The 26457-nt window shown below is 63.6% G+C and overlaps 1 protein-coding gene across 1 annotated transcript in view; it reads right to left on the minus strand.

Moving 5' to 3' along the window:
• ITGB4 (integrin subunit beta 4) overlaps positions 1 to 26457 on the minus strand; it is a 33482-nt gene that overhangs the window by 6149 nt on the left and 876 nt on the right. The window contains 30 exon segments of the mRNA XM_075579621.1: positions 849 to 995; positions 4707 to 4877; positions 5240 to 5467; positions 5992 to 6123; positions 9210 to 9392; positions 9630 to 9692; positions 9695 to 9766; positions 10002 to 10182; positions 12242 to 12390; positions 13112 to 13162; positions 13165 to 13318; positions 13941 to 14089; positions 14573 to 14752; positions 14934 to 15082; positions 15237 to 15260; positions 15359 to 15417; positions 15940 to 15996; positions 15998 to 16044; positions 16432 to 16617; positions 16973 to 17006; positions 17508 to 17614; positions 18843 to 18903; positions 18905 to 18966; positions 20542 to 20662; positions 21476 to 21574; positions 21942 to 21998; positions 22000 to 22046; positions 24295 to 24506; positions 25642 to 25718; positions 26373 to 26454. Coding sequence (XP_075435736.1) covers positions 849 to 995; positions 4707 to 4877; positions 5240 to 5467; positions 5992 to 6123; positions 9210 to 9392; positions 9630 to 9692; positions 9695 to 9766; positions 10002 to 10182; positions 12242 to 12390; positions 13112 to 13162; positions 13165 to 13318; positions 13941 to 14089; positions 14573 to 14752; positions 14934 to 15082; positions 15237 to 15260; positions 15359 to 15417; positions 15940 to 15996; positions 15998 to 16044; positions 16432 to 16617; positions 16973 to 17006; positions 17508 to 17614; positions 18843 to 18903; positions 18905 to 18966; positions 20542 to 20662; positions 21476 to 21574; positions 21942 to 21998; positions 22000 to 22046; positions 24295 to 24506; positions 25642 to 25718; positions 26373 to 26454 — 3341 coding nt within the window.

Consider the following 26457-nt stretch of genomic DNA (forward strand, 5'->3'; position numbering starts at 1 on the left):
CACTGCAGGGTAACACGGGCAGGGAGGGGCTATGTCCTATCGTCGGTCCCTCCCACTGCAGGGTGACACGGGCGGGGAGTGGCTATGTCCTATAGTCGGTCCCTCCCACTGCAGGGTGACACGGGCAAGGAGGAGCTATGTCCTATAGTCGGTCCCTCCCACTGCAGGGTGACACGGGCAGGGAGGGTCTATGTCCTATAGTCTGTCCCTCCCACTGCCGGGTGACACGGGCAGGGAGGAGCTATGTCCTATAGTCGGTCCCTCCCACTGCAGGGTGACACGGTTGGTTTGGACACGTCATGCAGACAGGCCGTGTCACAGACTGGGGTAATGACGGGGGGGGGGGGGGGGTCTGAGGATGATGTGGTTATAGCAGCGTGGTGTTAACCCCTCCCTGGCCAGAGACACCAGCAGTGAGTCGTGTCTCCGGCTGCGGGGCGAGGCTGGCATGGGGCGGCGGTGGTTATTGGCGCAGCAGGCAGGTTAACCCCTTCACTGTAACAGGGCCTGCTATGCATGCGGTGCACATTATACATCGCAATGCGCTGCAGGGCCCTCCGGCAGCAAAGGGGTTAAAAAAAGCAAATTCATGCACCCAGACCCCATTGCAATCAATTGTGCTGCATTAAATAGCAGTATGGAGTATATCTGCCTAACTTTCTGCAGCCCCCCCCCCCCTCCCCATTTGAGGTTGGACAGGTACAGATATACTCAGTATCACTATACTTGTGCAGCACATTCTCTTGCAGGGGGGTGGGTCCCGCTAATCGGGGGCTCAGCACTGATGGGGTTAAGCGTCCATGGAAGCGATGACCAATCAGCATGAGGGCGACACGTTTCCATGGTACCTATCACCGTGCGCGTCCCGCTCGGCAAATCCGCCATGATTATAGCGTCCCGGGCTGTGCAATATGCGTGGTAACCCATCACCTGCAGCGCCCCGAGGCGTCGCTCAGGGTCCTCCCGCACGGGGGGCAGGGACCCTCCAACCCGCTCTGCGGGGGGGGGGCAGGAAAAAGACAGCGGGAGAGTGTGAGGAGCCCAGGGGGGTCACATGCACAGGGGGGGGGGAAAGGGGGAGAGCAGAGGGAGAGGGGAAAGGGGGAGAGGGGAGGGAGAGAGAAAGGGGGAGGGGGGGAAGGAGAGAGAAAGGGGAAGAGGGGAAGGAGAGAGAAAGGGGAAGAGGGGAAGGAGAGAGAAAGGGGAAGAGGGGAAGGAGAGAGAAAGGGGAAGAGGGGAAGGACAGAGAAAGGGGGAGAGGGGAAGGACAGAGAAAGGGGGAGAGCAGAGGGAGAGAGAAAAGGGGGAGGGGGAGAGAGAAAGGGGGAGGGGGATGAGAGAAAGGGGGAGGGGGGAGAGAGAAAGGGGGAGGGGGAGAGAAAGGGGGGGAGGGGGGGAGGGGGAGAGAAAGGGGGAGGGGGAGAGAAAGGGGGGGAGGGGGGGAGGGGGAGAGAAAGGGGGAGGGGGGAGAGAGAAAGGGGGGGAGGGGGGGAGGGGGAGAGAAAGGGGGAGGGGGGAGAGAGAAAGGGGGAGGGGGGGGGAGAGAAAGGGGGAGGGGGGGGAGAGAAAGGGGGAGGGGGGGGGAGAGAAAGGGGGAGGGGGGGGGAGAAAGGGGGAGGGGGGGGGAGAAAGGGGGAGGGGGGGGGAGAAAGGGGGAGGGGGGGAGAAAGGGGGAGGGGGGGGAGAAAGGGGGAGGGGGGGGAGAAAGGGGGAGGGGGGGGAGAAAGGGGGAGGGGGGGGGGAGAAAGGGGGAGGGGGGGGGAGAAAGGGGGAGGGGGGGGGAGAAAGGGGGAGGGGGGGGGAGAAAGGGGGAGGGGGGGGGGAGAAAGGGGGAGGGGGGGGGGAGAAAGGGGGAGGGGGGGGGGAGAAAGGGGGGGGGAGAAAGGGGGGGGGAGAAAGGGGGAGGGGGGGGGAGAAAGGGGGGGGGGAGAAAGGGGGAGGGGGGGGGAGAAAGGGGGGGGGAGAAAGGGGGGGGGAGAAAGGGGGAGGGGGGGGGAGAAAGGGGGGGGGGGAGAAAGGGGGAGGGGGGGGGGAGAAAGGGGGGGGGAGAAAGGGGGAGGGGGGGAAGGAGGGAGAAAGGGGGAGGGGGGGAAGGAGGGAGAAAGGGGGAGGGAGAAAGGGGGAGGGGGGGAAGGAGGGAGAAAGGGGGAGGGAGGGAGAAAGGGGGAGGGGGGGAAGGAGGGAGAAAGGGGGAGGGAGGGAGAAAGGGGGAGGGGAGAAAGGGGGAGGGGGGGAAGGAGGGAGAAAGGGGGAGGGGGGGAAGGAGGGAGAAAGGGGGAGGGGGGGAAGGAGGGAGAAAGGGGGAGGGGGGGAAGGAGGGAGAAAGGGGGAGGGGGGGAAGGAGGGAGAAAGGGGGAGGGGGGGAAGGAGGGAGAAAGGGGGAGGGGGGGAAGGAGGGAGAAAGGGGGGGAAGGAGGGAGAAAGGGGGGGGAAGGAGGGAGAAAGGGGGGGAAGGAGGGAGAAAGGGGGGGAAGGAGGGAGAAAGGGGGGGAAGGAGGGAGAAAGGGGGGGAAGGAGGGAGAAAGGGGGGGAAGGAGGGAGAAAGGGGGGGAAGGAGGGAGAAAGGGGGGGAAGGAGGGAGAAAGGGGGAGGGGGGGAAGGAGGGAGAAAGGGGGAGGGGGGGAAGGAGGGAGAAAGGGGGAGGGGGGGAAGGAGGGAGAAAGGGGGAGGGGGGGAAGGAGGGAGAAAGGGGGAGGGGGGGAAGGAGGGAGAAAGGGGGAGGGGGGGAAGGAGGGAGAAGGGGAAGGAGGGGGGGAAGGAGGGAGAAGGGGAAGGAGGGGGGGAAGGAGGGAGAAGGGGAAGGAGGGAGAAAGGAGGGAGAGGGGGAAGGAGGGAGAAAGGAGGGAGAGGGGGAAGGAGGGAGAAAGGGGGAGAGGGGGAAGGAGGGAGAAAGGGGGAGAGGGGGAAGGAGGGAGAAAGGGGGAGAGGGGGAAGAAGGGGGAGAGGGGGAAGGAGGGAGAAAGGGGGAGGGGGGAAGGAGGGAGAAAGGGGGAGGGGGGAAGGAGGGAGAAAGGGGGAGGGGGGAAGGAGGGAGAAAGGGGGAGGGGGGAAGGAGGGAGAAAGGGGGAGGGGGGAAGGAGGGAGAAAGGGGGAGGGGGGAAGGAGGGAGAAAGGGGGAGGGGGGAAGGAGGGAGAAAGGGGGAGGGGGGAAGGAGGGAGAAAGGGGGAGGGGGGAAGGAGGGAGAAAGGGGGAGGGGGGGAAGGAGGGAGAAAGGGGGAGGGGGGAAGGAGGGAGAAAGGGGGAGGGGGGAAGGAGGGAGAAAGGGGGAGGGGGGAAGGAGGGAGAAAGGGGGAGGGGGAAGGAGGGAGAAAGGGGGAGGGGGAAGGAGGGAGAAAGGGGGAGGGGGGAAGGAGGGAGAAAGGGGGAGGGGGGAAGGAGGGAGAAAGGGGGAGGGGGGAAGGAGGGAGAAGGGGGAGGGGGGAAGGAGGGAGAAAGGGGGAGGGGGGAAGGAGGGAGAAAGGGGGAGGGGGGAAGGAGGGAGAAAGGGGAGGGGGGAAGGAGGGGGAAAGGGGGAGGGGGGAAGGAGGGGGAAAGGGGGAGGGGGGAAGGAGGGAGAAAGGGGGAGGGGGGAAGGAGGGAGAAAGGGGGAGGGGGGGAAGGAGGGAGAAAGGGGGAGGGGGGAAGGAGGGAGAAAGGGGGAGGGGGGAAGGAGGGAGAAAGGGGGAGGGGGGAAGGAGGGAGAAAGGGGGAGGGGGGAAGGAGGGAGAAAGGGGGAGGGGGGAAGGAGGGAGAAGGGGGAGGGGGGAAGGAGGGAGAAAGGGGGAGGGGGGAAGGAGGGAGAAAGGGGGAGGGGGGAAGGTGGGAGAAAGGGGGTGGGGGGAAGGAGGGAGAAAGGGGGAGGGGGAAGGAGGGAGAAAGGGGGAGGGGGGAAGGAGGGAGAAAGGGGGAGGGGGGAAGGAGGGAGAAAGGGGGAGGGGGGAAGGAGGGAGAAAGGGGGAGGGGGGAAGGAGGGAGAAAGGGGAGGGGGGAAGGAGGGAGAAAGGGGGAGGGGGGAAGGAGGGAGAAAGGGGGAGGGGGGAAGGAGGGAGAAAGGGGGAGGGGGGAAGGAGGGAGAAAGGGGGAGGGGGGAAGGAGGGAGAAAGGGGGAGGGGGGAAGGAGGGAGAAAGGGGGAGGGGGGAAGGAGGGAGAAAGGGGGAGGGGGGAAGGAGGGAGATAGGGGGAGGGGGGAAGGAGGGAGAAAGGGGGAGGGGGGAAGGAGGGAGAAAGGGGGAGGGGGGAAGGAGGGAGAAAGGGGGAGGGGGGAAGGAGGGAGAAAGGGGGAGGGGGGAAGGAGGGAGAAAGGGGGAGGGGGGAAGGAGGGAGAAAGGGGGAGGGGGAAGGAGGGAGAAAGGGGAGGGGGGAAGGAGGGAGAAAGGGGGAGGGGGGAAGGAGGGAGAAAGGGGGAGGGGGGAAGGAGGGAGAAAGGGGGAGGAGGGAAGGAGGGAGAAAGGGGAGGGGGGGAAGGAGGGGAGAAAGGGGGAGGGGGGAAGGAGGGAGAAAGGGGGAGGGGGGAAGGAGAGAGAAAGAGGAGGGGGAAGGATAGAGAAGGGGGAAGTAGAGAGAAGGGGGAAGGAGAGATAGAGAATGGGGGTGAGAGGGTGGTTGCAGAGATATTTATATATAGACAGAGAGAGAGAGGCAAGGAGAGGGAGGGAGAAAAAGAGGATGAGAGAGCGAGACTGCTGCAGCCCCCCGACCCTGGCGTATCCCCCCACTGTCTCTCACCGTGTCCCGTCATGACGGTGGTATGCTGGCTGCTGGTGCTGCCAAACCTGTGCGTCTCCTGGTGCATGTGGGGGCTCAGCTGCTGATAACCGGTGCTGACATTGCGGGTCAGACTGCCCCCCGAGCTGACCCCGGGGAAGGTGAAGTCCAGGCGTCCATTAATCAGTTGCTCTGATAGGGGAGAGAGGGGGGGGGGGGTTGTCACGCTAAGGTGGTCTCGGCTGCCAATCTAAACCTCGCCCCCCCCCCCCCCACATGGCATATCACAGGGAGATAAGCGAATTACCGCAAAGCAGGAGGCGGAGGGGTGGAACGATTGCCCGTCTGGCAGGTAATGTGTTAAACCTAAATATCTACGGGTGACGGGAGTCGAAACCCACAGCCCTGGATCCAAGTGGGGACCTTTAACCATCACACCAATCACCCATGCAAGCTGCAGGCTGTTAGCACTTGAACCCCAGCACTGATGAAAGAGGGGGGGGGGGGGAGGGGAAAGAAGGCAGCTCCGGACCCCCGCATCGTCCTGCTGTCACCTTGGGGGCGCGCGCGGACAGTCCCCCTCCACTTGATTGAGTCATCGGCGGCGGCGGCGGTGGCATTGTCCGGCGGGTCCAGGGGGCCGCGCTCCAGCAGGCTCTCGGTGTCCGAGGAGAGGTGGCTGCTGACGGAGAGGCGTGGGATGACGTCCACGGGAAGCTTCCACGTGACACGGCGTAGGTCCAGCTCCGAGCCCAGCAGAGGCACAAACTTCCACCGGTGGCCTTCAGGGGACAAGCATTGGGGGGAGGGGGCAGCTTAGATAGGGGGGCAGCGATAGAGGAGGTGGGGGGGGGGAGCACCCCTAACCCAGCACCCTGGGGGTCAGTGCGGGTGCAGAGGTGCTAACAGCCGGCAGACTGGGCATAAAACCCTTTCAGTGCTGGAGAGGGGCCTGTGGTCCAGCCTCGTGCCTGGTCTCTGAAGTGGAATATCGGACTCCAAATCCCAGCAGTTTTATCTTCCGGCCCCTCTGGAAGCAGCACTAGAGTGCAAGCTCTTGGGGCTAGGGACTTGCACTGCGCCCTCTGTGGTTCCACTTCGCATTCAACAGTAACAAAGTATTAGCCCCCTGGAGGAACAGTGCTACCCCCTGTAAAATAAACCCCCCCCCCCCGCTGCAACGTGGGGGTCAGGCACCCGGCCGCCATTTTTTGTGTGTACCATATTTTAGGACAGGGATACCTGCAATGTATGGGTCCGTGGCCCCCCCTGTATATTGGGTGTGTTATATTGGGGGGCCGCTCACCTGACTCATCGGAGACGCTGGGCCGCTTGCTGCCCGCCGGGGAGCGCAGGATGTCCGAGCTGTACATCAGGTAACTGTCGTACTCCTCCCCGCCCTCAGCGTCAATTATCGGCACGTCTGGGATAATGGGAACTGCAGGGCACAGACAGCAGGGGGCGCCGCTCACATGTATGATCGTACGAGGTAGAACCAGTGGTGTGTGTCACCGAGGCAGAGCCCGTCGTGTGTGTCCCCGAGGCACAACCCGTCGTGTGCGTCCCCGAGGCAGAACCCGTCGTGTGTCCCCGAGGCAGAGCCCGTCGTGTGTGCCCGAGGCAGAGCCCGTCGTGTGCGTCCCCGAGGCAGAGCCCGTCGTGTGCGTCCCCGAGGCAGAGCCCGTCGTGTGCGTCCCCGAGGCAGAGCCCTTCGTGTGCGTCCCCGAGGCAGAGCCCGTCGTGTGCGTCCCCGAGGCAGAACCCGTCGTGTGCGTCCCCGAGGCAAACCCGTCGTGTGTCCCCGAGGCAGAGCCCGTCGTGTGTGCCCGAGGCAGAGCCCGTCGTGTGCGTCCCCGAGGCAGAGCCCGTCGTGTGTGCCCGAGGCAGAGCCCGTCGTGTGCGTCCATGAGGCAGAGCCCGTCGTGCGTCCCCGAGGCAGAGCCCGTCGTGCGTCCCCGAGGCAGAGCCCGTCGTGTGCGTCCCCGAGGCAGAGCCCGTCGTGTGCGTCCCCGAGGCAGAACCCGTCGTGTGTCCCCGAGGCAGAGCCCGTCGTGTGTGCCCGAGGCAGAGCCCGTCGTGTGCGTCCCCGAGGCAGAGCCCGTCGTGTGCGTCCCCGAGGCAGAGCCCGTCGTGTGCGTCCCCGAGGCAGAGCCCTTCGTGTGCGTCCCCGAGGCAGAGCCCGTCGTGTGCGTCCCCGAGGCAGAACCCGTCGTGTGCGTCCCCGAGGCAAACCCGTCGTGTGTCCCCGAGGCAGAGCCCGTCGTGTGTGCCCGAGGCAGAGCCCGTCGTGTGCGTCCCCGAGGCAGAGCCCGTCGTGTGTGCCCGAGGCAGAGCCCGTCGTGTGCGTCCATGAGGCAGAGCCCGTCGTGCGTCCCCGAGGCAGAGCCCGTCGTGCGTCCCCGAGGCAGAGCCCGTCGTGTGCGTCCCCGAGGCAGAGCCCGTCGTGTGCGTCCCCGAGGCAGAGCCCTTCGTGTGCGTCCCCGAGGCAGAGCCCGTCGTGTGCGTCCCCGAGGCAGAGCCCGTCGTGTGCGTCCCCGAGGCAGAGCCCGTCGTGTGCGTCCCCGAGGCAGAGCCCGTCGTGTGCGTCCCCGAGGCAGAGCCCGTCGTGTGCGTCCCCGAGGCAGAGCCCGTCGTGTGCGTCCCCGAGGCAGAGCCCGTCGTGTGCGTCCCCGAGGCAGAGCCCGTCGTGTGCGTCCCCGAGGCAGAGCCCGTCGTGTGCGTCCCCGAGGCAGAGCCCGTCGTGTGCGTCCCCGAGGCAGAGCCCGTCGCGTGTGCGTCCGAGGCACAACCCCTCGCGTTTGTCCGAGGCAGAATCCCTCGTGTGTGCGCCCGAGGCAGAACCCGTCGTGTGAGTCCGAGGCAGAACCCCTCGCGTGTGCGTCCGAGGCAGAACCCCTCGCGTGTGCGTCCGAGGCACAACCCCTCGCGTGTGCATCCGAGGCAGAACCCCTCGCGTGTGCGTCCGAGGCACAACCCGTCGCGTGTGCGTCCGAGGCACAACCCGTCGTGTGCGTCCGAGGCAGAACCCCTCGCGTGTGTGTCCGAGGCAGAACCCCTCGCGTGTGCGCCCGAGGCAGAACCCGTCGTGTGTGTCCGAGGCAGAACCCGTCGTGTGTGTCCGAGGCAGAACCCGTCGTGTGTGTCCGAGGCAGAACCCGTCGTGTGTGTCCGAGGCAGAACCCCTCGCGTGTGCGCCCGAGGCAGAACCCGTCGCGTGTGCGTCCGAGGCAGAACCCGTTGTGTGTGCGTCCGAGGCACAACCCCTCGCGTTTGTCCGAGGCAGAATCCCTCGTGTGTGCGCCCGAGGCAGAACCCGTCGTGTGAGTCCGAGGCAGAACCCCTCGCGTGTGTGTCCGAGGCAGAACCCCTCGCGTGTGCGCCCGAGGCAGAACCCGTCGTGTGTGTCCGAGGCAGAACCCGTCGTGTGTGTCCGAGGCAGAACCCGTCGTGTGTGTCCGAGGCAGAACCCCTCGCGTGTGTGTCCGAGGCAGAACCCGTCGTGTGTGTCCGAGGCAGAACCCCTCGCGTGTGCGCCCGAGGCAGAACCCGTCGCGTGTGCGTCCGAGGCAGAACCCGTCGTGTGTGCGTCCGAGGCACAACCCCTCGCGTGTGCGTCCGAGGCAGAACCCCTCGCGTGTGCGTCCGAGGCACAACCCGTCGTGTGCGTCCGAGGCAGAACCCCTCGCGTGTGTGTCCGAGGCAGAACCCCTCACGTGTGCGCCCGAGGCAGAACCCGTCGTGTGTGTCCGAGGCAGAACCCCTCGCGTGTGTGTCCGAGGCAGAACCCCTCGCGTGTGCGCCCGAGGCAGAACCCGTCGTGTGTGTCCGAGGCAGAACCCCTCGCGTGTGTGTCCGAGGCAGAACCCGTCGTGTGTGCGTCCGAGGCAGAGCCCGTCGTGTGTGTCCGAGGCAGAGCCCCTCGCGTGTGTCCGAGGCAGAGCCCCTCGCGTGTGTGTCCGAGGCAGAACCCGTCGTGTGTGCGTCCGAGGCAGAACCCCTCGCGTGTGCGTCCGAGGCAGAACCCGTCGTGTGTGTGTCCGAGGCAGAACCCGTCGCGTGTGCGTCCGAGGCAGAACCCGTCGTGTGTGTCCGAGGCAGAACCCCTCGCGTGTGTGTCCGAGGCAGAACCCCTCGCGTGTGTGTCCAAGGCAGAACCCGTCGTGTGTGCGTCCGAGGCAGAACCCCTCGCGTGTGCCTCCGAGGCAGAACCCGTCGTGTGTGTGTCCGAGGCAGAACCCGTCGCGTGTGCGTCCGAGGCAGAACCCGTCGTGTGTGTGTCCGAGGCAGAACCCGTCGCGTGTGTGTCCGAGGCAGAACCCCTCGCGTGTGTGTCCGAGGCAGAACCCCTCGCGTGTGTGTCCAAGGCAGAACCCGTCGCGTGTGCGTCCGAGGCAGAACCCGTCGTGTGTGTCCGAGGCAGAACCCGTCGTGTGTGCGTGTCCGAGGCAGAACCCGTCTTATATAACTGTGTTTAACCCCTCCCTACAACTCAGAGGGTCAGCTCTGGGGGCTTCGGTCACTCACTGGACATCGGGCGCTTGGGTTGGGTGGCGAGATTCATGGTGGCCTCCCTCTCGGGTCCCCAGCCGGCCCGGTTGCTGGCCTTTACGGTGTAACGGTACGGCTGAGACTCCCGCAGGTTCTCGATCAGCACCATTCGCTTCTTCGGGTCATTGATCAGAACCTTCTTCATCGCTCCGATGGGACCTGCCGGGGAGAACAGGAAGTGATGTCACAGAAGGGTTAAAGCCCCTACATTCCCGTGCACTGTCCCACAGAAGGAGTAGCCTTGTGGTCAAAGTCCCTGTCCATTGAAGTGGTAAACTAGTTTCAGAATGTTCTGGCCTTATTTATGTACTGGTATCTTGGAGCCAGTTAGAGTGTAAGCTCTTCAGGTCACTGCTGCTATAGATGGAGGGATGGGGGGAGACCGGGGGCCCTTACGGTTGTCCTCGTTGACGAGGGCGTAGGCGACCTCGTACGCCGTGATGTCCCCGTTGGTCTCGCAGGCTCCGCCCAGCTCAGCTGCGTCACGGTGCTCGAGATGACGTTGAACGCCAGGCGGCCAGGCTCACTCGGGACTGCGGGAGGGGGGAAAAAGTGTCAGCTCCTGGGTCAAATCCGACCCTCGTCCCCTCAAGGTCAGAATTAACTCCATTATTGGTGTTTGGGATCCGTGGGAGTGCAGAGCCGCTATCCCATGCAGGGCAGGGCTGTTTTTTGCAGTCCCAACATGCTCAGGTCATGACCCCTCCCATAATGGTACCCCTGGGGTGTCTCCCTCCCTGCTTTGTTGCCCCTAACTGCGGCACTCACCATCCTCCGGTGTCTGACAGGTCACAATGTCTGAGTAAGGCCCCTCCTCCTGCGTGTTGTAGGCGCACACGCGCATCTCGTAGTCGCAGTACGGGTAGAGGTTGCCCAGCTCTGCTGAGGGCACCTTGGAGTCCAGAACCGTGGCGTCCGATTCAGAGTCTCCCTGGATCCAGTACCGCACCTAGAAGACCAGATCCATTGGGTGCTGGTCTCTGACAGACCCCCACCCTCTCCCCGCCAGGCCCAACACCCTCTCCCCGCCAGGCCCAACACCCTCTCCCCGCCAGGCCCCCCACCCTCTCCCCGCCTCTCCCCGCCAGGCCCAACACCCTCTCCCTGCCCGGCCCCCCCACCCCCACCACCCCCCCACCCTCTCCCCGCCAGGCCCCCCCATCCTCTCCCCGCCAGGCCCCCCCATCCTCTCCCCGCCAGGCCCCCACCCTCTCCCGCCAGGCCCCCACCCTCTCCCGCCAGGCCCCCCCACCCTCTCCGCCAGGCCCCCCCACCCTCTCCCCCCCACCCTCTCCCCGCCAGGCCCCCCCACCCTCTCCCCGCCAGGCCCCCCCACCCTCTCCCCGCCAGGCCCCCACCTTCTCCCCGCCAGGCCCCCACCCTCTCCCCACCAGGCCCCCACCCTCTCCCCGCCAGGCCCCCCCACCCTCTCCCCGCCAGGCCCCCCCACCCTCTCCCCGCCAGGCCCCCACCCTTCCCGCCAGGCCCCACCCTTCCCGCCAGGCCCCCACCCTCTCCCCGCCAGGCCCCCCCACCCTCTCCCCGCCAGGCCCCCCCCACCCTCTCCCCGCCAGGCCACCCCACCCTCTCCCCGCCAGGCCCCCCCCACCCTCTCCCCGCCAGGCCCCCCCACCCTCTTCCCCCCTCCACCCTCTTCCCGCCAGGCCCCCCCACCCTCTCCCCCCCCACCCTCTCCCAGCCAGGCCCCCCCACCCTCTTCCCCCCTCCACCCTCTTCCCGCCAGGCCCCCCCACCCTCTCCCCACCAGGTCCCCCCACCCTCTCCCCGCCAGGCCCCCACCCTCTCCTCGCCAGGCCCTCCCACCCTCTGCCCGCCAGGCCCCCCCCCACCCTCTCCCCGCCAGGCCCCCACCCTCTCCCCGCCAGGCCCCCACCCTCTTCCCGCCAGGCCCCCACCCTCTCCCCGCCAGGCCCCCCCCACCCTCTCCCCGCCAGGCCCCCACCCTTCCTGCCAAGCCCCCACCCTTCCCGCCAGGCCCCCACCCTCTCCCCGCCAGGCCCCCCCACCCTCTTCCCCCCTCCACCCTCTTCCCGCCAGGCCCCCCCACCCTCTCCCCGCCAGGTCCCCCCACCCTCTCCCCGCCAGGCCCCCCCACCCTCTCCCCGCCAGTCCCCCCCACCCTCTCCCCGCCAGTCCCCCACCTTCTCCCCGCCAGGCCCCCACCCTCTCCCCGCCAGGCCCCCTCTCCCCGCCAGGCCCCCCCACCCTCTCCCCGCCAGGCCCCCCCACCCTCTCCCCGCCAGGCCCCCCCACCCTCTCCCCGCCAGGCCCCCCCACCCTCTCCCCACCAGGCCCCCCCCACCCTCTCCCCGCCAGGCCACCCCACCCTCTCCCGCCAGGCCCCCCCACCCTCTCCCCGCCAGGCCCCCCCACCCTCTCCCTCCCCACCCTCTCCTCGCCAGGCCCTCCCACCCTCTCCCCGCCAGGCCCCCCCCACCCTCTTCCCGCCAGGCCCCCACCCTCTCCCCGCCAGGCCCCCACCCTCTTCCCGCCAGGCCCCCACCCTCTCCCCGCCAGGCCCCACCCTCTCCCCGCCAGGCCCCCCCACCCTCTCCCGCCAGGCCCCCCCACCCTCTCCCGCCATCATTCGGCTGCCCTGGGAGTCTCTTTGTATTGTAACAATGTAACACTGTGTGTGCTAGCATTGTGAGGTTGTGTCACTGACACAGTGTGATACTGAGTCATTGTGATGTAGTGCCAGACAGTGTGATACTGTATCATTGTGAGGTTGTGTCAGACAGTGTGATACTGAGTCATTGTGATGTAGTGTTACTGACAGTGGTTGTATAGTAACACATACCTCATTTTCTCAAATATTGTGTTGAAGTGAAGTTGTGCTGTAATAATTGTGTTATTTTGTTGTGAGATGGTTGTGTAATATTGAGTTTGTATCTCGGGGGGGGGGGGGGAATAGATATATTATAGCATGGGAGGAGTTGGGTTACCATCAGATAACTGCCCCTGAAAGGGCGGGGCAGGGTATTTACCTTGTACCCCGCGGGTTTGCCAGCAGGGGGCACCCAGTTGAGTCGGATTTTCCTGGCATTCACTGCCTGGGCGTTCAGGTTGATGGGGGCGCCAAACTTCCCACGGGGAGACTGCAACGCTTGGGTCGGCATCGCCTTCTGTGTGACGTCTGAGGGGGGGCAGCGGGTCAGTCACTAACCCCTTCCCTGCCAGAGCCCCCCGCAGTGTAACCCCTTCCCTGCCAGAGCCCCCCGCAGTGTAACCCCTTCCCTGCCAGATCCCCCCCCCCCCGCAGTGCCCTTCCCTGCCAGAGACCCCGCAGTATAACCCTTTCCCTCCCAGAGCCCCCGCAGTGTAACCCCTTCCCTGCCAGAGCCCTCCGCAGTGTAACCCCTTCCCTGCCAGATCCCCCCCGCAGTGTAACCCCTTCCCTGCCAGAGTGCCCCGCAGTGTAACCCCTTCACTGCCAGATCCCCCCGCAGTGTAACCACTTCCCTGCCAGATCCCCCCCCCGCAGTGTAACCCCTTCCCTGCCAGATCCCCCCCGCAGTGTAACCCCTTCCCTGCCAGAGTGCCCCGCAGTGTAACCCCTTCACTGCCAGATCCCCCCGCAGTGTAACCACTTCCCTGCCAGAGCCCCCCGCCGTGTAACCCCTTCCTTGCCAGAGCCCCCCCTTCCTTGCCAGAGCCCTGCAGTGTAACCCCTTCCCTGCCAGAGCCCCCCACAGTGTAACCCCTTCCCTGCCAGAGACCCCCGCAGTGTAACCCCTTCCCTCCCAGAGCCCCCTGCAGTGTAACCCCTTCCCTGCCAGAGCCCCCCGCCGTGTAACCCCTTCCTTGCCAGAGCCCCGCAGTGCCTTCTTTCCCATGCTGCTGACCTGCAGTGTGACCTGCAGTGTCATCGATGGTGATGGTGCATTGTGGGTATTTGCCGATTTTGGCCCATATTTGGGGTTACTGAGCTCCAGCAGGAACTGTTTGACCTGCCGGTTCCCCAGCAGCGTGTCCACCTCAGAGCGTCCGAGCAGGGGCACCACAATCTCCGACTGGGTGTCCTCCGCCTGGAAGGTGAGGTCCCCCTCCGAGAAGGCGTAATCCTGAGAGGGGGGAAGAGGTGGGACAGGGGTCACACAACAGCGCGACGCACAGGTGCACAACACACACACCCACTGCAAAACGACAACACCCACACACAGCACACAACATCTAAGTCAGTGGTTTTCAAGATTTTTGTGGTTAAGGAACCATTAATTCTGGGGAACCCCCAACCTCTATTCCCCCCCATACTCCCTCCCCCTCCTATCTTCCCCTTGTCTCCCCCCCCATCTTACTCTCCCTCCCTCTCTCTTCCCCCCCGTCTCTCATGCCCCCTTTCTCTCACCCCCTCACACTCACCCCCAATCCTTCACCTCTCTCCCTCCCTCTCTCACTCAATCCACCCTGCTTTCACTCAATCACCCTCCCTCAATCACCCTCCCTCAATCACCCTCCCTCAATCACCCTCCCTCATTCACCCTCCCTCAATCACCCTCCCTCTGCAATCCCCGTCCCCCCATCTCACACACCTCACCCCCCCTGTCGGCCATGGAACCCTTTCGGGATGTCTGCGGAACCCCGGTCTAAAACCACGGGTCTAGAGGATGACCCACCTCACAACATCTCAAGACACATCTAGAACCGACACACTACATACAGCACACGCCTGCACAGAGCCCTCACCTTGCCCTCGCGGGCGGTCAGGTCCTGGGAGCGGTAGGTGACCTGCGTTTTGCCGCTCTGCAGGATCTCCCGGGAGACGGGGACGCGGGCCAGTTGGTCCAGCCGGCTGTAGGTGTAGGCCGGCTTCACGAAGGTCACGATGCTCTTGGCTGTGATGATAAGGACGTACGTTGACCTGAAATGTGTGACCTCCCACTGGCGACACTGGGTCAAAGTAAGTATATGACGGGGGCCTCTGAGCACGGCCCTGGGGTCTGCTCCTTCTGCCCTGTGGTCTCTCCCACCATCTTCAGAAGGTTGCTTCTCTACCTCTTCCTCAACCAGAGGGAGGTCTAGGTCAGAGGATCTAAACTCCAGTCCTCAAGGGCCACCAACTGATCAGGTTTTCAGGGTATCCCAACTTCTGCTCAATCAGTGGCTCAGTCGAAGACTGCTTTAGCACAGGTGGCTCAATCAGTGCCTGAGTCCTGAGAACCTGATCTGTTGGTGGCCCTTGAGGACTGGAGTTGGCTACCCGTGGTATACGACATCCCTCACACACACACACACACACACGTGGGTTATGTCCCAATGGAGGTCACCCTGCTGCGAGTGATGTCACTGCCTGCGCGAGTGATGTCACCGCGCCTCACCTTGCTCCTTGATGATGGTGATGTTGACCTGTTTCCGGCCCAGACGGGCGACTCCCGCAGGGACCTCCAGAGCCTCCACCAGCAGCTGCTTCTCATCGTCGTCCTCCTCCCGGATGAAGAGGGGAACGCGCACGTCCACCAGCTCCACGCCTTCCTGGAACTCCACCAACCCGTGGGCATCTGGAGGTACAGGGCGTGGAGCAAGCGGTCAGAGAGGGGCAGGGGGCAAAAGAAAGGCCAGAAAGGGGCCTAAAAGGCCGAGAGGGGCAAACAATAGGCTAGTGAGGGGCAGGGGTGAAAGGTGAGAGTTTAGAGTTGAAGGTGTGGGGGCGACTTGAGGGGCAGTGACGTTTCTCCTTACCTCTGTCCGAGGTCACGGTGTAATACCCGGGGGCAACTTTCAGGTCCTGAAACGCCTCCTGCATCACGTGCTTCTCTGTCACTTTCACGATCTCAGGCTCCGCCTCCCGCGGCGCCATCAGCACGGTGTCGGCGACCGTGTGATCCTGTCTGAGAGGAGAGAATGAGGGGGGCAAGTGAGAGAGTGAGGCAGAGGGGGGAGAGAATAAAGGGGGAGAGGGAGAGAATGGGAAGAAAGTAAGAATGGGGGGTAGAAAATGCATGCAAGAGACTGCTATGTTACCCCAGTGAGAGCGGATATTACCTTTTGCCGGCATTAGACTGCAGCCTGTGGGGGGACAAGAAGCAGAGTGTGACTTCACCTCCAGATACTGGGGGGTCTGGGGGTTGGGGGGGAAACTGGGTGCATAGTGGGCTATAACTTACCGGAAGGTGGTCTGCTTCAACTTGTGTGTGCCAGGGACCACCTTATACACCTCGTTCAGCTGGGGGCGAAAATGTGCTATTAGAACACAGCCACGGGCACCTACCAGGGGCACAGATACCCACCAGAGGCACAGCCACGGAACCTAACAGGGGCACAACCACCCACCAGGGGCACAGCACCCACCATGGGCACAGCTGTGGGCACACACCAGGGGCACAGCCACCCATCAGGGGCAGAGGCACCCAACAGGGGTAGAGGCACCCAGCAGGGGCACAGCACCCACCATGGGCAGAGGCAACAACCAGGGGCACAGCACCCACCATGGGCACAGCTGTGGGCACCCACCAGGGGCACAGCACCCACCATGGGCACAGCTGTGGGCACGAACCATGGGCACAGCTGAGCACCTACAAGGGGCACCGCCACCAACTAAGGGCACAGGCTCCCCCACCGGGGGCACCCAACAGGGGCACGGCTGCAGCTGAAATGTATTTCAGGTGTCTGTCAGTGAAGGGTTGAGGTTAAACTTGGGGCTGCCCAGTGTCTGTGCCCACCATATACCCGCTGCCCCCTCACTCACCGACTCCTCCACCTCCCGGCGCAGCTGGTCACACTCGCGGGTCTGAGGCTTGGACAAGGTTTTCTGTGAAGAGTCGCGCCAACCGCAGCGAGACACCGTATGGGACTGAGCGGGGACACAAGGGGACGTGTCAGGTGCCCCACGCCGTGGCACTGCCCTCTCACCAGCTACGTCCCTGGCCCCTTTTATGCCCTCAAGCCTCATCCCCCCTAAGGACTACTCCCCCCTCCTCATGTCTGCTCCCACCCTCCCCACATCTGCTCCCCCCTCACCATGTCTGCACACCCACCCCCCCTCCCGTCAGCTCCCCCACCCACCCCCTTCCCATCTGCTCGCCCAACCCCCTCCCCTCTGCTCAAGCGTCTGCTCCCCCACCCACCCTCCCCGCGTCTGCTCCCCCCCACAAATCCTCTTTCCCTGCCTCTGCTTCCCCACACACCCCCTTCCTCCCCACCTCTTCCCCCCCCCCCAAACCCCGTTACCCCCTCGTACTCAGTTCCTTGGCGTTCAGGGTCCCGGCGGAGGGGGGCGGGCGGTGCACGTTGTTGGTAATCTTCCACCTCACGGCGTCTCCGCCCTTCAGGTTCCCGGTGCGGGCCATCGGCGTGTTCAGGTAATCGGAGGACATCAGACTCTGGCGTAGCATATAGTGGTCTTCCTTGAAGCCCACCGCGCGTCCTACGAGCGAAAAGGGGGGGACATGAGACCCCATACTACGTCAGGTCATGGAGCTCCAAGCTGTAGTATCTGGGAACGGTTGGGTGCGGGGCAGGGAGAGGGTTTAGCACGGGGAGGTACCATGCTTCTCCCAGTTGACTTGGCGATGGCACCATTCGAGGCGCATGACGGTTATGGGCATGTCCCGAGGTGCAGGCGGGGAGATACGGCCATGCTTGATGAGGGCACATGGAGGGTTAGGGGAGAAGATATTGGGGGTATTTGGGATGTTACTGTAACCTGGGTAGGACTGGGGTTTACAGTAGGGCCATGTAGGGTTGGGTTTGGGTTACAATAGGGTTTGGGTTACACTTACCTCGTCCACAGCAGGGCAGCATAGCCAGACAAGCCTGACGAGGGGGCAAACAAACACTCAGGACCCTCAAAGAGAAGGACGAAGGACCAGGGGACCCCCTCCCCCCCCCCCACTCTGTCACCCACTCTCAGATCTTGTGTTCCCTTGTAAACCACTCAGCCCACCCCTATTCTACCCACTGTGAAACCGCAAATCCTATTAGATCGCTTAGTGCAAGTCATATTCTCCAGCCCTCTCCACCTCTACTGAGTAGCTGCTCCATGAAACCACCACCCCTTCAGTGAAGGATTACTTCACCGTTCTCTGTCCCCGAAATATCATTCCCCACCAACCCCATCATCCCAATATAGCCAAGCAACGCCCCCCCCCCCACCCACATCCCGCCTCCCCCCACAGCCTCCAGACTACCATGGGGTCTCTCCCCCCGCACCCTCCCGGACCCCCTCCTCACCCACCCGGGCCCCCTCCTCACCCACCCGGGCCCCCTCCTCACCCACCCGGGCCCCCTCCTCACCCCACCCGGGCCCCTCCTCACCTTGCAGCAGGCGCAGTATTTCCAGCAGAGCAGCCCCAGAAGCCCCAGGAGAAGCATCAGGAAGATGAGTAGGGGGATGAGCCACAGGAAAGCACCGGCGGCACACTCTGAGGAGAGGGGGATCACCGAGTGAGGGGGGGGGGGTGAGGGGAGAAGGGGGCAGTGGGTGGGGGGCAGGGCGACTGGTGGGCGAGGCAGTTAGTGACTGATGGGGAGCAGGGCACTGGTGGGAGGAGGAAGGGGGCGACTGGTGGGAAGAGTAGGGGGCGACTGGTGGGGGAAGAGTAGGGGGCGACTGGTGGGGGAAGAGTAGGGGGCGACTGGTGGGGGAAGAGTAGGGGGCGACTGGTGGGGGAAGAGTAGGGGGCGACTGGTGGGTGAGGCAGTCAGTGACTGGTGGGAGGAGGAAGGGGGTGACTGGTGAGGGAAGGGTAGGGGGTGACTGGTGAGGGAAGGGTAGGGGGTGACTGGTGGGGGAAGGGTAGGGGGCGACTGGTGGGGGAAGGGTAGGGGGTGACTGGTGGGGGAAGGGTAGGGGGCGACTGGTGGGGGAAGGGTAGGGGGCGACTGGTGGGGGAAGGGTAGGGGGTGACTGGTGGGGGAAGGGTAGGGGGTGACTGGTGGGGGAAGGGTAGGGGGTGACTGGTGGGGGGAAGGGTAGGGGGTGACTGGTGGGGGAAGGGTAGGGGGTGACTGGTGGGGGAAGAGTAGGGGGCGACTGGTGGGCGAGGCAGTCAGCGACTGGTGGGGGGGCAGGGCGACTGGTGGGGGGGCAGGGCGACTGGTGGGAGGAGGAAGGGGGTGACTGGTGGGTAGGGGGGCGGGGGTGACTGGTGGGTAGGGGGGCGGGGGTGACTGGTGGGTAGGGGGGCAGGGGCAACTGGTGGGGTAAGGGTAGAAGGGGAGGACAATTGGTGGGGGCAGGGGGTGACTGGTGGGGGAAAAGTAGGGGCCCGACTGGTGGGTAGGGGGGCAGTTGGTGACTGGTGGGGGGGCAGGGCCATTTGTGGGTAGGGGGGCAGGAGGCGACTGGTGGGTAGGGGGCAGGACAACTTGTGGGCGAGGCAGGGGGTGACTGGTGGGGGGGCTGTGCGACTGGTGGGAGGAGGAAGGGGGTTGGTGGGGGGGTAGGGGGCAACTGGTGGGTAGGAGGGCAGGGGGTGACTGGTGGGTTGGGGCGCAGGGCGACTTGGAGGGGAGGCAGCAGTGTGATGACAGCTCTGGCAGTGTTGTGGTGAGGGAAATGAGGGGGTGCGAACATTGGCATGAGGAGGGTAGGGGGGGACCTGATAGAGGGGGGTGTGTGTATGATGGGGGGTTGGGGGGGATACTCACCCTTCTTCTTCATCACCAGCACGGTGTAGTTGGTGGTCACCGGAGCGTTCTCCTCCACCGTTGTAACGATAAGTACAGTCATCTTCCTCATCCTTAAATTCACACATCTCATTCACCTCGTCCGCTGCCGGGGGAGAGAGGGGTGTGAGAGAGGTGTGAGAGAGGTGTGAGAGAGCAGGGGGGGGGAGGGAGGTGTGAGAGAGCGGGGGAGGGGAGGGAGGTGTGAGAAAGCAGGGGGGGTGAGAGGTGTGAGTGAGGGGGGGGAGAGAGGTGGGGGAGGGAGAGAGATGTGAGAGATGTGGGGGAGGGAGAGAGGTGTGAGGGGGAGAGGAGGGAGAGAGGTGTGAGTGAGTGATGGAGGGAGGGAGAGAGGTGTGAGTGAGCGAGGGTGGAGAAGGTGAGACGTATGAGTGAGGGGGGGAGTGAGGTGTGAGCGAGTGATGGGGAGGGACAGAGGTGTGAGCGAGCGAGGGGGAGAAGAGGGAGAGAGGTGTGAGCGAGCAAGGGGGGAGGGAGTGAGGTGTGGCGAGTGATGGGGGAGGGAGAGGTGTGAGGGGGTGAGGAGGGAGAGAGGTGTGAGCGAGTGATAGGGGTGGGACAGAGAAGTGAACGGAGGGGACAGGAGATTTGAGTGGAGGGGAGAAGAAAAAGATGTGAGCGGGAGGAGAGAGAGAGAGAGAGAGAGATGTGAGAGGGGGGGAAAGGAGAGAAATGTGAGTGGGGGGAGAGGAGAGAGATGTGAGCTGGGGGGAGAGGAGAGAGATGTGAGAGGGGGGAGAGGAGAGAGATGGAGTGGGGGAGAGAGAGAGAGAGATGTGAGAGGGGGGGAGAGGAGAGAGATGTGAGTGGGGGGAGAGGAGAGAGATGTGAGCTGGGGGGAGAGGAGAGAGATGTGAGCTGGGGGGAGAGGAGAGAGAGATGTGAACTGGTGGGAGAGGAGAGAGAGATGTGAGCTGGGGGGAGAGGAGAGAGAGATGTGAGCTAGAGGGGAGAGGGATGTGAGCAGGGGGAGGAGAGAGATGTGAGCAGAGGGGAGAGGAGAGAGAGATGTGAGCTAGAGGGGAGAGGAGAGAGAGATGTGAGCTAGAGGGGAGAGGAGAGGGATGTGAGCGGGGGGAGAGAGATGTGAGCAGAGGGGAGAGGAGAGAGAGATGTGAGCGGGGGGAGAGGAGAGAGAGATGTGAGCTGGGGGGAGAGGAGAGAGAGATGTGAGCTGGGGGAGAGGAGAGAGAGATGTGAGCTGGGAGGAGAGGAGAGAGAGATGTGAGCTGGGGGGAGAGGAGAGAGAGATGTGAGCTGGGGGGGGGGGAGAGGAAGAGAGAGAGGATGTGAGCTGGGGGGAGAGGAGAGAGAGATGTGAGCTGGGGGGAGAGGAGAGAGAGATGTGAGCGTGGGGTTGGGGGGAGGAGAGAGAGTTGTGAGCTGGGGGGAGAGGAGAGAGAGATGTGAGCTGGGGGAGAGGAGAGAGAGATGTGAGCTGGGGGGAGATGAGAGAGAGATGTGAGCTGGGGGGAGAGCAGAGAGAGATGTGAGCGTGGGGGGGAGAGGGGGGGAGGGGGAGAGGGGGGGAGGGGGGAGGGGGGGAGGGGGGAGGGGGGGAGAGGGGGGGAGGGGGGAGGGGGGGAGAGGGGGGGAGGGGGGAGGGGGGGAGAGAGATGAGTTACAGGTTAGGCGCTATGCCCCGGCCGGGGGGCGTTACCTTTCTTGAGTTCGTCCACCATCTTTATCTTGACGTCACAGTCCTGGCAGTTGTTGCCTTTCTTCTCCCCGGTGCCCCACGCCTGGCACTGCACACACGTCCGGATAACCTCGCACACCCCCTGTGTTACAGAGGCACGGCGAGGGCGTGAGGGGGGCAGCAAGGGGAGGGCGTGAGGGGGGCAGCAAGGGGAGGGCGTGAGGAGGGCAGCAAGGGGAGGGCGTGAGGGGGGCAGCAAGGGGAGGGCGTGAGGGGGGCAGCAAGGGGAGGGCGTGAGGAGGGCAGCAAGGGGAGGGCGTGAGGAGGGCAGCAAGGGGAGGGCGTGAGGAGGGCAGCAAGGGGAGGGCGTGAGGGGGGCAGCAAGGGGAGGGCGTGAGGGGGGCAGCAAGGGGAGGGCGTGAGAGGGGCAGCAAGGGGAGGGTGTGAGAGGGGCAGCAAGGGGAGGGCGTAGGAGGGGCAGCAAGGGGAGGGCGTGAGAAGGGCAACAAGGGGAGGGCGTGAGGGGGGCAGCAAGGGGAGGGCGTGAGGGGGGCAGCAAGGGGAGGGCGTGAGGGGGGCAGCAAGGGGAGGGCGTGAGGGGGGCAGCAAGGGGAGGGCGTGAGGGGGGCAGCAAGGGGAGGGCGTGAGGGGGGCAGCAAGGGGAGGGCGTGAGGGGGGCAGCAAGGGGAGGGCGTGAGGGGGGCAGCAAGGGGAGGGCGTGAGGGGGGCAGCAAGGGGAGGGCGTGAGGGGGGCAGCAAGGGGAGGGCGTGAGGGGGGCAGCAAGGGGAGGGCGTGAGGGGGGCAGCAAGGGGAGGGCGTGAGGGGGCAGCAAGGGGAGGGCGTGAGGGGGGCAGCAAGGGGAGGGCGTGAGGGGGCAGCAAGGGGAGGGCGTGAGGGGGGCAGCAAGGGGAGGGTGTGAGGGGCAATGTGTGTGTATCTGCACATGGACCTTACCAGTGAGCTGGTGATCTCACACGTGGCTTCTGTGAACTGCGTCTCTATGTCACACTGGCAGCGCCCGCACACGCACTTTCCACGATTGTTGCATAGGCCCTGCAGGGGGCAAAGGGCAGAGGTCAGGTTTTTACCCACCACATACCCTACATGCCCACCCCCTCTGATTTACCTCCTGTGCCCACTGTCATCTCATGCCTACTAACACACTTCCTTCCTTCCTCTACCCTATGAGCCCTACCCACTCACCCCTTCAATATACCCCACTCACCATTCTCCCTCTGCCTACCCACTCACCCCATCCAAAATACCCCACTCACCCTCCGCCTACCCATTCACCCCCTCCAAAATACCCCACTCACCCTCCGCCTACCCACTCACCCCCTTCAAAATATCCCACTCGCTCTCCCATTACCCATTCACCCCCTCCGAGATACCCCATGTGCCCTCCCTCTGCCGCTCTCACCCCATTGGCATCAATGCAGGTCTGGTTGCTGGTTGGACACTCACAGCCGGTCCCCCCCCCAGCCCGGCTCACAAGCGCACTCTCCCATGTAACAGTGCCCTCTGTCTGCAGGGGGAGAGAGGGGAGAGGGTTTATGGAGAGGGTGGGGGGTGGGGAGGCAGTTCCAGAGGAGGGGCAAGTGGAGGTTCTGTGGTTACAGAAAGGGGGCAACATTTTTAGGGCATTTTAGACCACCAAAAGGGGCAGTAGCGTGTCATTACTACTTGCAATCGGGGTGGGGGGTATTGGAGGTGGGGGGGGGGTATTGGAGGTGGTTGGGAGGGTATTGAATGTGGTGGGGGGAGGGTATTGGAGGTGGGGGGGAAGGGTATTGGAGGTGGGGTGGGAGGGTATTGGAGGTGGGGGGGAGGGTATTGGAGGTGGGGGGGAGGGTATTGGAGGAGGTGGGGGGGAGGGTATTGGAGGTGGGGGGGAGGGTATTGGAGGTGGTGGGGGGGAGGGTATTGGACGTTGTGGGGGGAGGGTATTGGAGGTTGGGGGGGAGGGTATTGGAGGTGGGGGGCAGGGTATTGGAGGTGGTGGGGGGAGGGTATTGGAGGTTAGGGGGGAGGATATTGGAGGTTGGGGGGAGGTATTGGAGGTTGGGGGGGAGGGTATTGGAGGTGGGGGGGAGGGTATTGGAGGTGGGGGGGGAGGGTATTGGAGGTTAGGGGGGAGGGTATTAGAGGTTGGGGGGGGTATTGAAGGTTGGGGGGGAGGGTATTGGAGGTTGTGGGGGAGGGTATTGGAGGTGGGGGGGGAGGATATTGGAGGTGGGGGGGGAGGATATTGGAGGTTGGGGGGAGGGTATTGGAGGTTGGGGGGGAGGGTATTGGAGGTGGGGGGGAGGGTATTGCAGGTGGGGGGGAGGGTATTGGAGGTTAGGGGGGAGGATATTGGAGGTTGGGGGGAGGGTATTGGAGGTGGGGGGGGAGGATATTGGAGGTTGGGGGAGGGTATTGGAGGTGGGGGGGAGGGTATTGGAGGTGGTGGGGGGAGGGTATTGGAGGTTGTGGGGGAGGGTATTGGAGGTGGGGGGGGAGGATATTGGAGGTGGGGGGGAGGATATTGGAGGTTGGGGGGAGGGTATTGGAGGTGGGGGGGGAGGATATTGGAGGTTGGGGGGAGGGTATTGGAGGTGGGGGGGAGGGTATTGGAGGTGGTGGGGGGAGGGTATTGGAGGTTGTGGGGGAGGGTATTGGAGGTGGGGGGGGAGGATATTGGAGGTGGGGGGGAGGATATTGGAGGTTGGGGGGAGGGTATTGGAGGTTGGGGGGGAGGGTATTGGAGGTGGGGGGGAGGGTATTGGAGGTGGGGGGGAGGGTATTGCAGGTGGGGGGGAGGGTATTGGAGGTGGGGGGGAGGGTATTGGAGGTGGGGGGGAGGGTATTGGAGGTTAGGGGGGAGGATATTGGAGGTTGGGGGGAGGGTATTGGAGGTTGGGGGGGGAGGATATTGGAGGTTGGGGGGAGGGTATTGGAGGTGGGGGGGAGGGTATTGGAGGTGGGGGGGAGGGTATTGGAGGTGGGGGGGAGGGTATTGGAGGTTGGGGGGGAGCGTATTAGAGGTGGTGGGGGGCAGGGTATTGGAGGTTAGGGGGGAGGATATTGGAGGTGGGGGGGAGGGTATTGGAGGTGGGGGGGAGGGTATTGGAGGTGGGGGGGAGGGTATTGGAGGTGGGGGGGAGGGTATTGGAGGTTAGGGGGGAGGATATTGGAGGTTGGGGGGAGGGTATTGGAGGTGGGGGGGAGGGTATTGGAGGTGGGGGGGAGGGTATTGGAGGTGGGGGGGAGGGTATTGGAGGTTAGGGGGGAGGATATTGGAGGTTGGGGGGAGGGTATTGGAGGTGGGGGGGAGGGTATTGGAGGTGGGGGGGAGGGTATTGGAGGTGGGGGGAGGGTATTGGAGGTTGGGGGGAGGGTATTGGAGGTGGGGGGGGAGGATATTGGAGGTTGGGGGGAGGGTATTGGAGGTTGGGGGGGAGGGTATTGGAGGTTGGGGGGAGCGTATTAGAGGTGGTGGGGGGCAGGGTATTGGAGGTGGGGGGAGGGTATTGGAGGTGGGGGGGAGGGTATTGGACGTTGTGGGGGGAGGGTATTGGAGGTTGGGGGGGAGGGTATTGGAGGTGGGGGGGAGGGCATTGGAGGTGGGGGGGAGGGTATTGGAGGTGGGGGGGGAGGGTATTGGAGGTTAGGGGGGAGGATATTGGAGGTTGGGGGGAGGGTATTGGAGGTGGGGGGGAGGGTATTGGAGGTTGGGGGGAGCGTATTAGAGGTGGTGGGGGGCAGGGTATTGGGGCAGCTGATGCCCTCACCGTTGCACATGAAGCCGCCTGTCCGTTGGCACTGGAAGTTGTTATACTGGCAGTACTGCCCCTGGTACTGGTGGTCCTGGGACTCGGAGTAACACTGGCACACCCCGCAGAGACACTCGCCCTGGCCGGAGCAGATCTCCTGGCTCCCAGGGGCCACACACGCCTGGCTGTCTGTGTTTGATTCAGCCGAGCAGTTACAGAAGTCCCCCCGCCTGTGAGAGACCCAGAAACATGGCGCTCACCGTGTGTATACAGCTCCGTCCCCTCTCTATACCACCCGCCCCCCCCCCCCCCACCAGGGGGACGGCCCACGCGGAATATACTGGTGCCAGTAACGGCAAATCCCGCCAAATACATCATAAGAGCGAATATCTGTATCCGCCCCGGAGAATTGTACATTGTGACACATTGTAACGAACCCACAAAACCGCCCGACATCCATGTAACAGTGCACGGAGCTTTCTATCCACACACGAAGAAGAGACCTGTGAGGTTTGGAAGCTCAGTACAGGTGAAGAAGAGACCTGTGAGGTTTGGGAAGCTCAGTACATGTGAAGAAGAGACCTGCGAGGTTTGGGAAGCTCTGTACATGTGAAGAAGAGACCTGTGAGGTTGGGAAAGCTCTGTGCATGTGAAGAAGAGACCTGTGAGGTTTGGGAAGCTCTGTACATGTCAAGAAGAGACCTGTGAGGTTTGGGAAGCTGTGTACACGTGAAGAAGAGACCTGTGAGGTTTGGGAAGCTCTGTACACGTGAAGAAGAGACCTGTGAGGTTTGGGAAGCTGTGTACAGTGTAATATAATCTATAAAGTATTTTTTAAAGCTTTGCTACCTGAGAATTCTAAGGACAGAGACAAATCCTGCAGGTTACACACATGCTGCCTGCATTAGGGACCAGTTTTGCATTGTGGAGAGGGAGCGGCTCAGTGAGTACAGACACTGATTGTCACCGAGTTTGAAGCAGATGGAGCCTGGTTCAATTCCCGGTGTCGGCTCCCTGTGCCTCAGGCATCACAAACATAGATTGTAAGCTCCACGGGGCAGGGACCTGTGCCTGCAAAATGTCTCTGTAAAGCGCTACGTAAAACTAGCAGCGCTATACAAGACCATGCTATTATTATTATTATTATTATTGTTATTATTGTTATTATGTGTCACAATATTGCAGTAATACGAGTTATTTGGCGGCCATATTTAAAAGGCCCCGCAATGATTTTACATGAATACGTAAACTGAAAAACAGTCACAGCCACGAGCCCTTCCCTATGCCGAATACAACAGTGACCCAGGGAGGGGGGAGCCCGGGAGCCCCTCTCGGATTTACCCCACCCAGGGGTCCGGATCTTACCAGCGCTCCATGCACACGCAGCGCCCGCACACAAAGTAGCCGTTGTTGCTGCACTTGGGAGAACTGATTTTCGGTTGCTGCGGGAGAAGCAGAGGGGAGAAGGGAGAGTTTGGGGGGACGGGACAATCTGGGACCTTAGCAGGAGAGCGAGACACACACAGGTTTTACACTTGCATTAGTGTACCGCACTCACAGCTCATGAAGTGGGTCTCGCACACGGACGCCTGACACACCTCACTGCGCGCACACACAGACTCCTAACACACGCACACAGTCCTTACACACTCATTCTGCACGCACACACAGACTCCTGCACACACAAACTCCTGACACACTAATTGCGCACGTATGCAGACTCCTGACACACTCATTACGCACACAGACTCCTGACACACACATTGCACACGCACACAGACTCCTGACACACTCATTGCACTCTCAGACTCCTGACACACTAATTGCGCATGCAGACTCCTGACACACTAATTGCGCATGCAGACTCCTGACACACTAATTGCGCATGCAGACTCCTGACACACTAATTGCGCACGCACGCAGACTCCTGACACTCATTATGCACACAGACTCCTGACACACTCATTGCACACGCACACAGACTCCTGACACACTCATTCTGTATGCACACAACAGAGAGACACAACTCTCAGAAATACCCACTCTCTCCCACACCCCACACCCCTCTCACACACGCACACACGTCGCACACTCACCAGCTCGCAGGGGCACACGTCGCATATGACGGACGCGTCGACCTGCAGCCCGTTGGAGAAGGAGGAGGGCTTGATGAGGATCCTG

The sequence above is a fragment of the Ascaphus truei genome, chromosome 22 (assembly GCF_040206685.1).
Source record: "Ascaphus truei isolate aAscTru1 chromosome 22, aAscTru1.hap1, whole genome shotgun sequence".
NCBI lineage: Eukaryota > Metazoa > Chordata > Amphibia > Anura > Ascaphidae > Ascaphus > Ascaphus truei.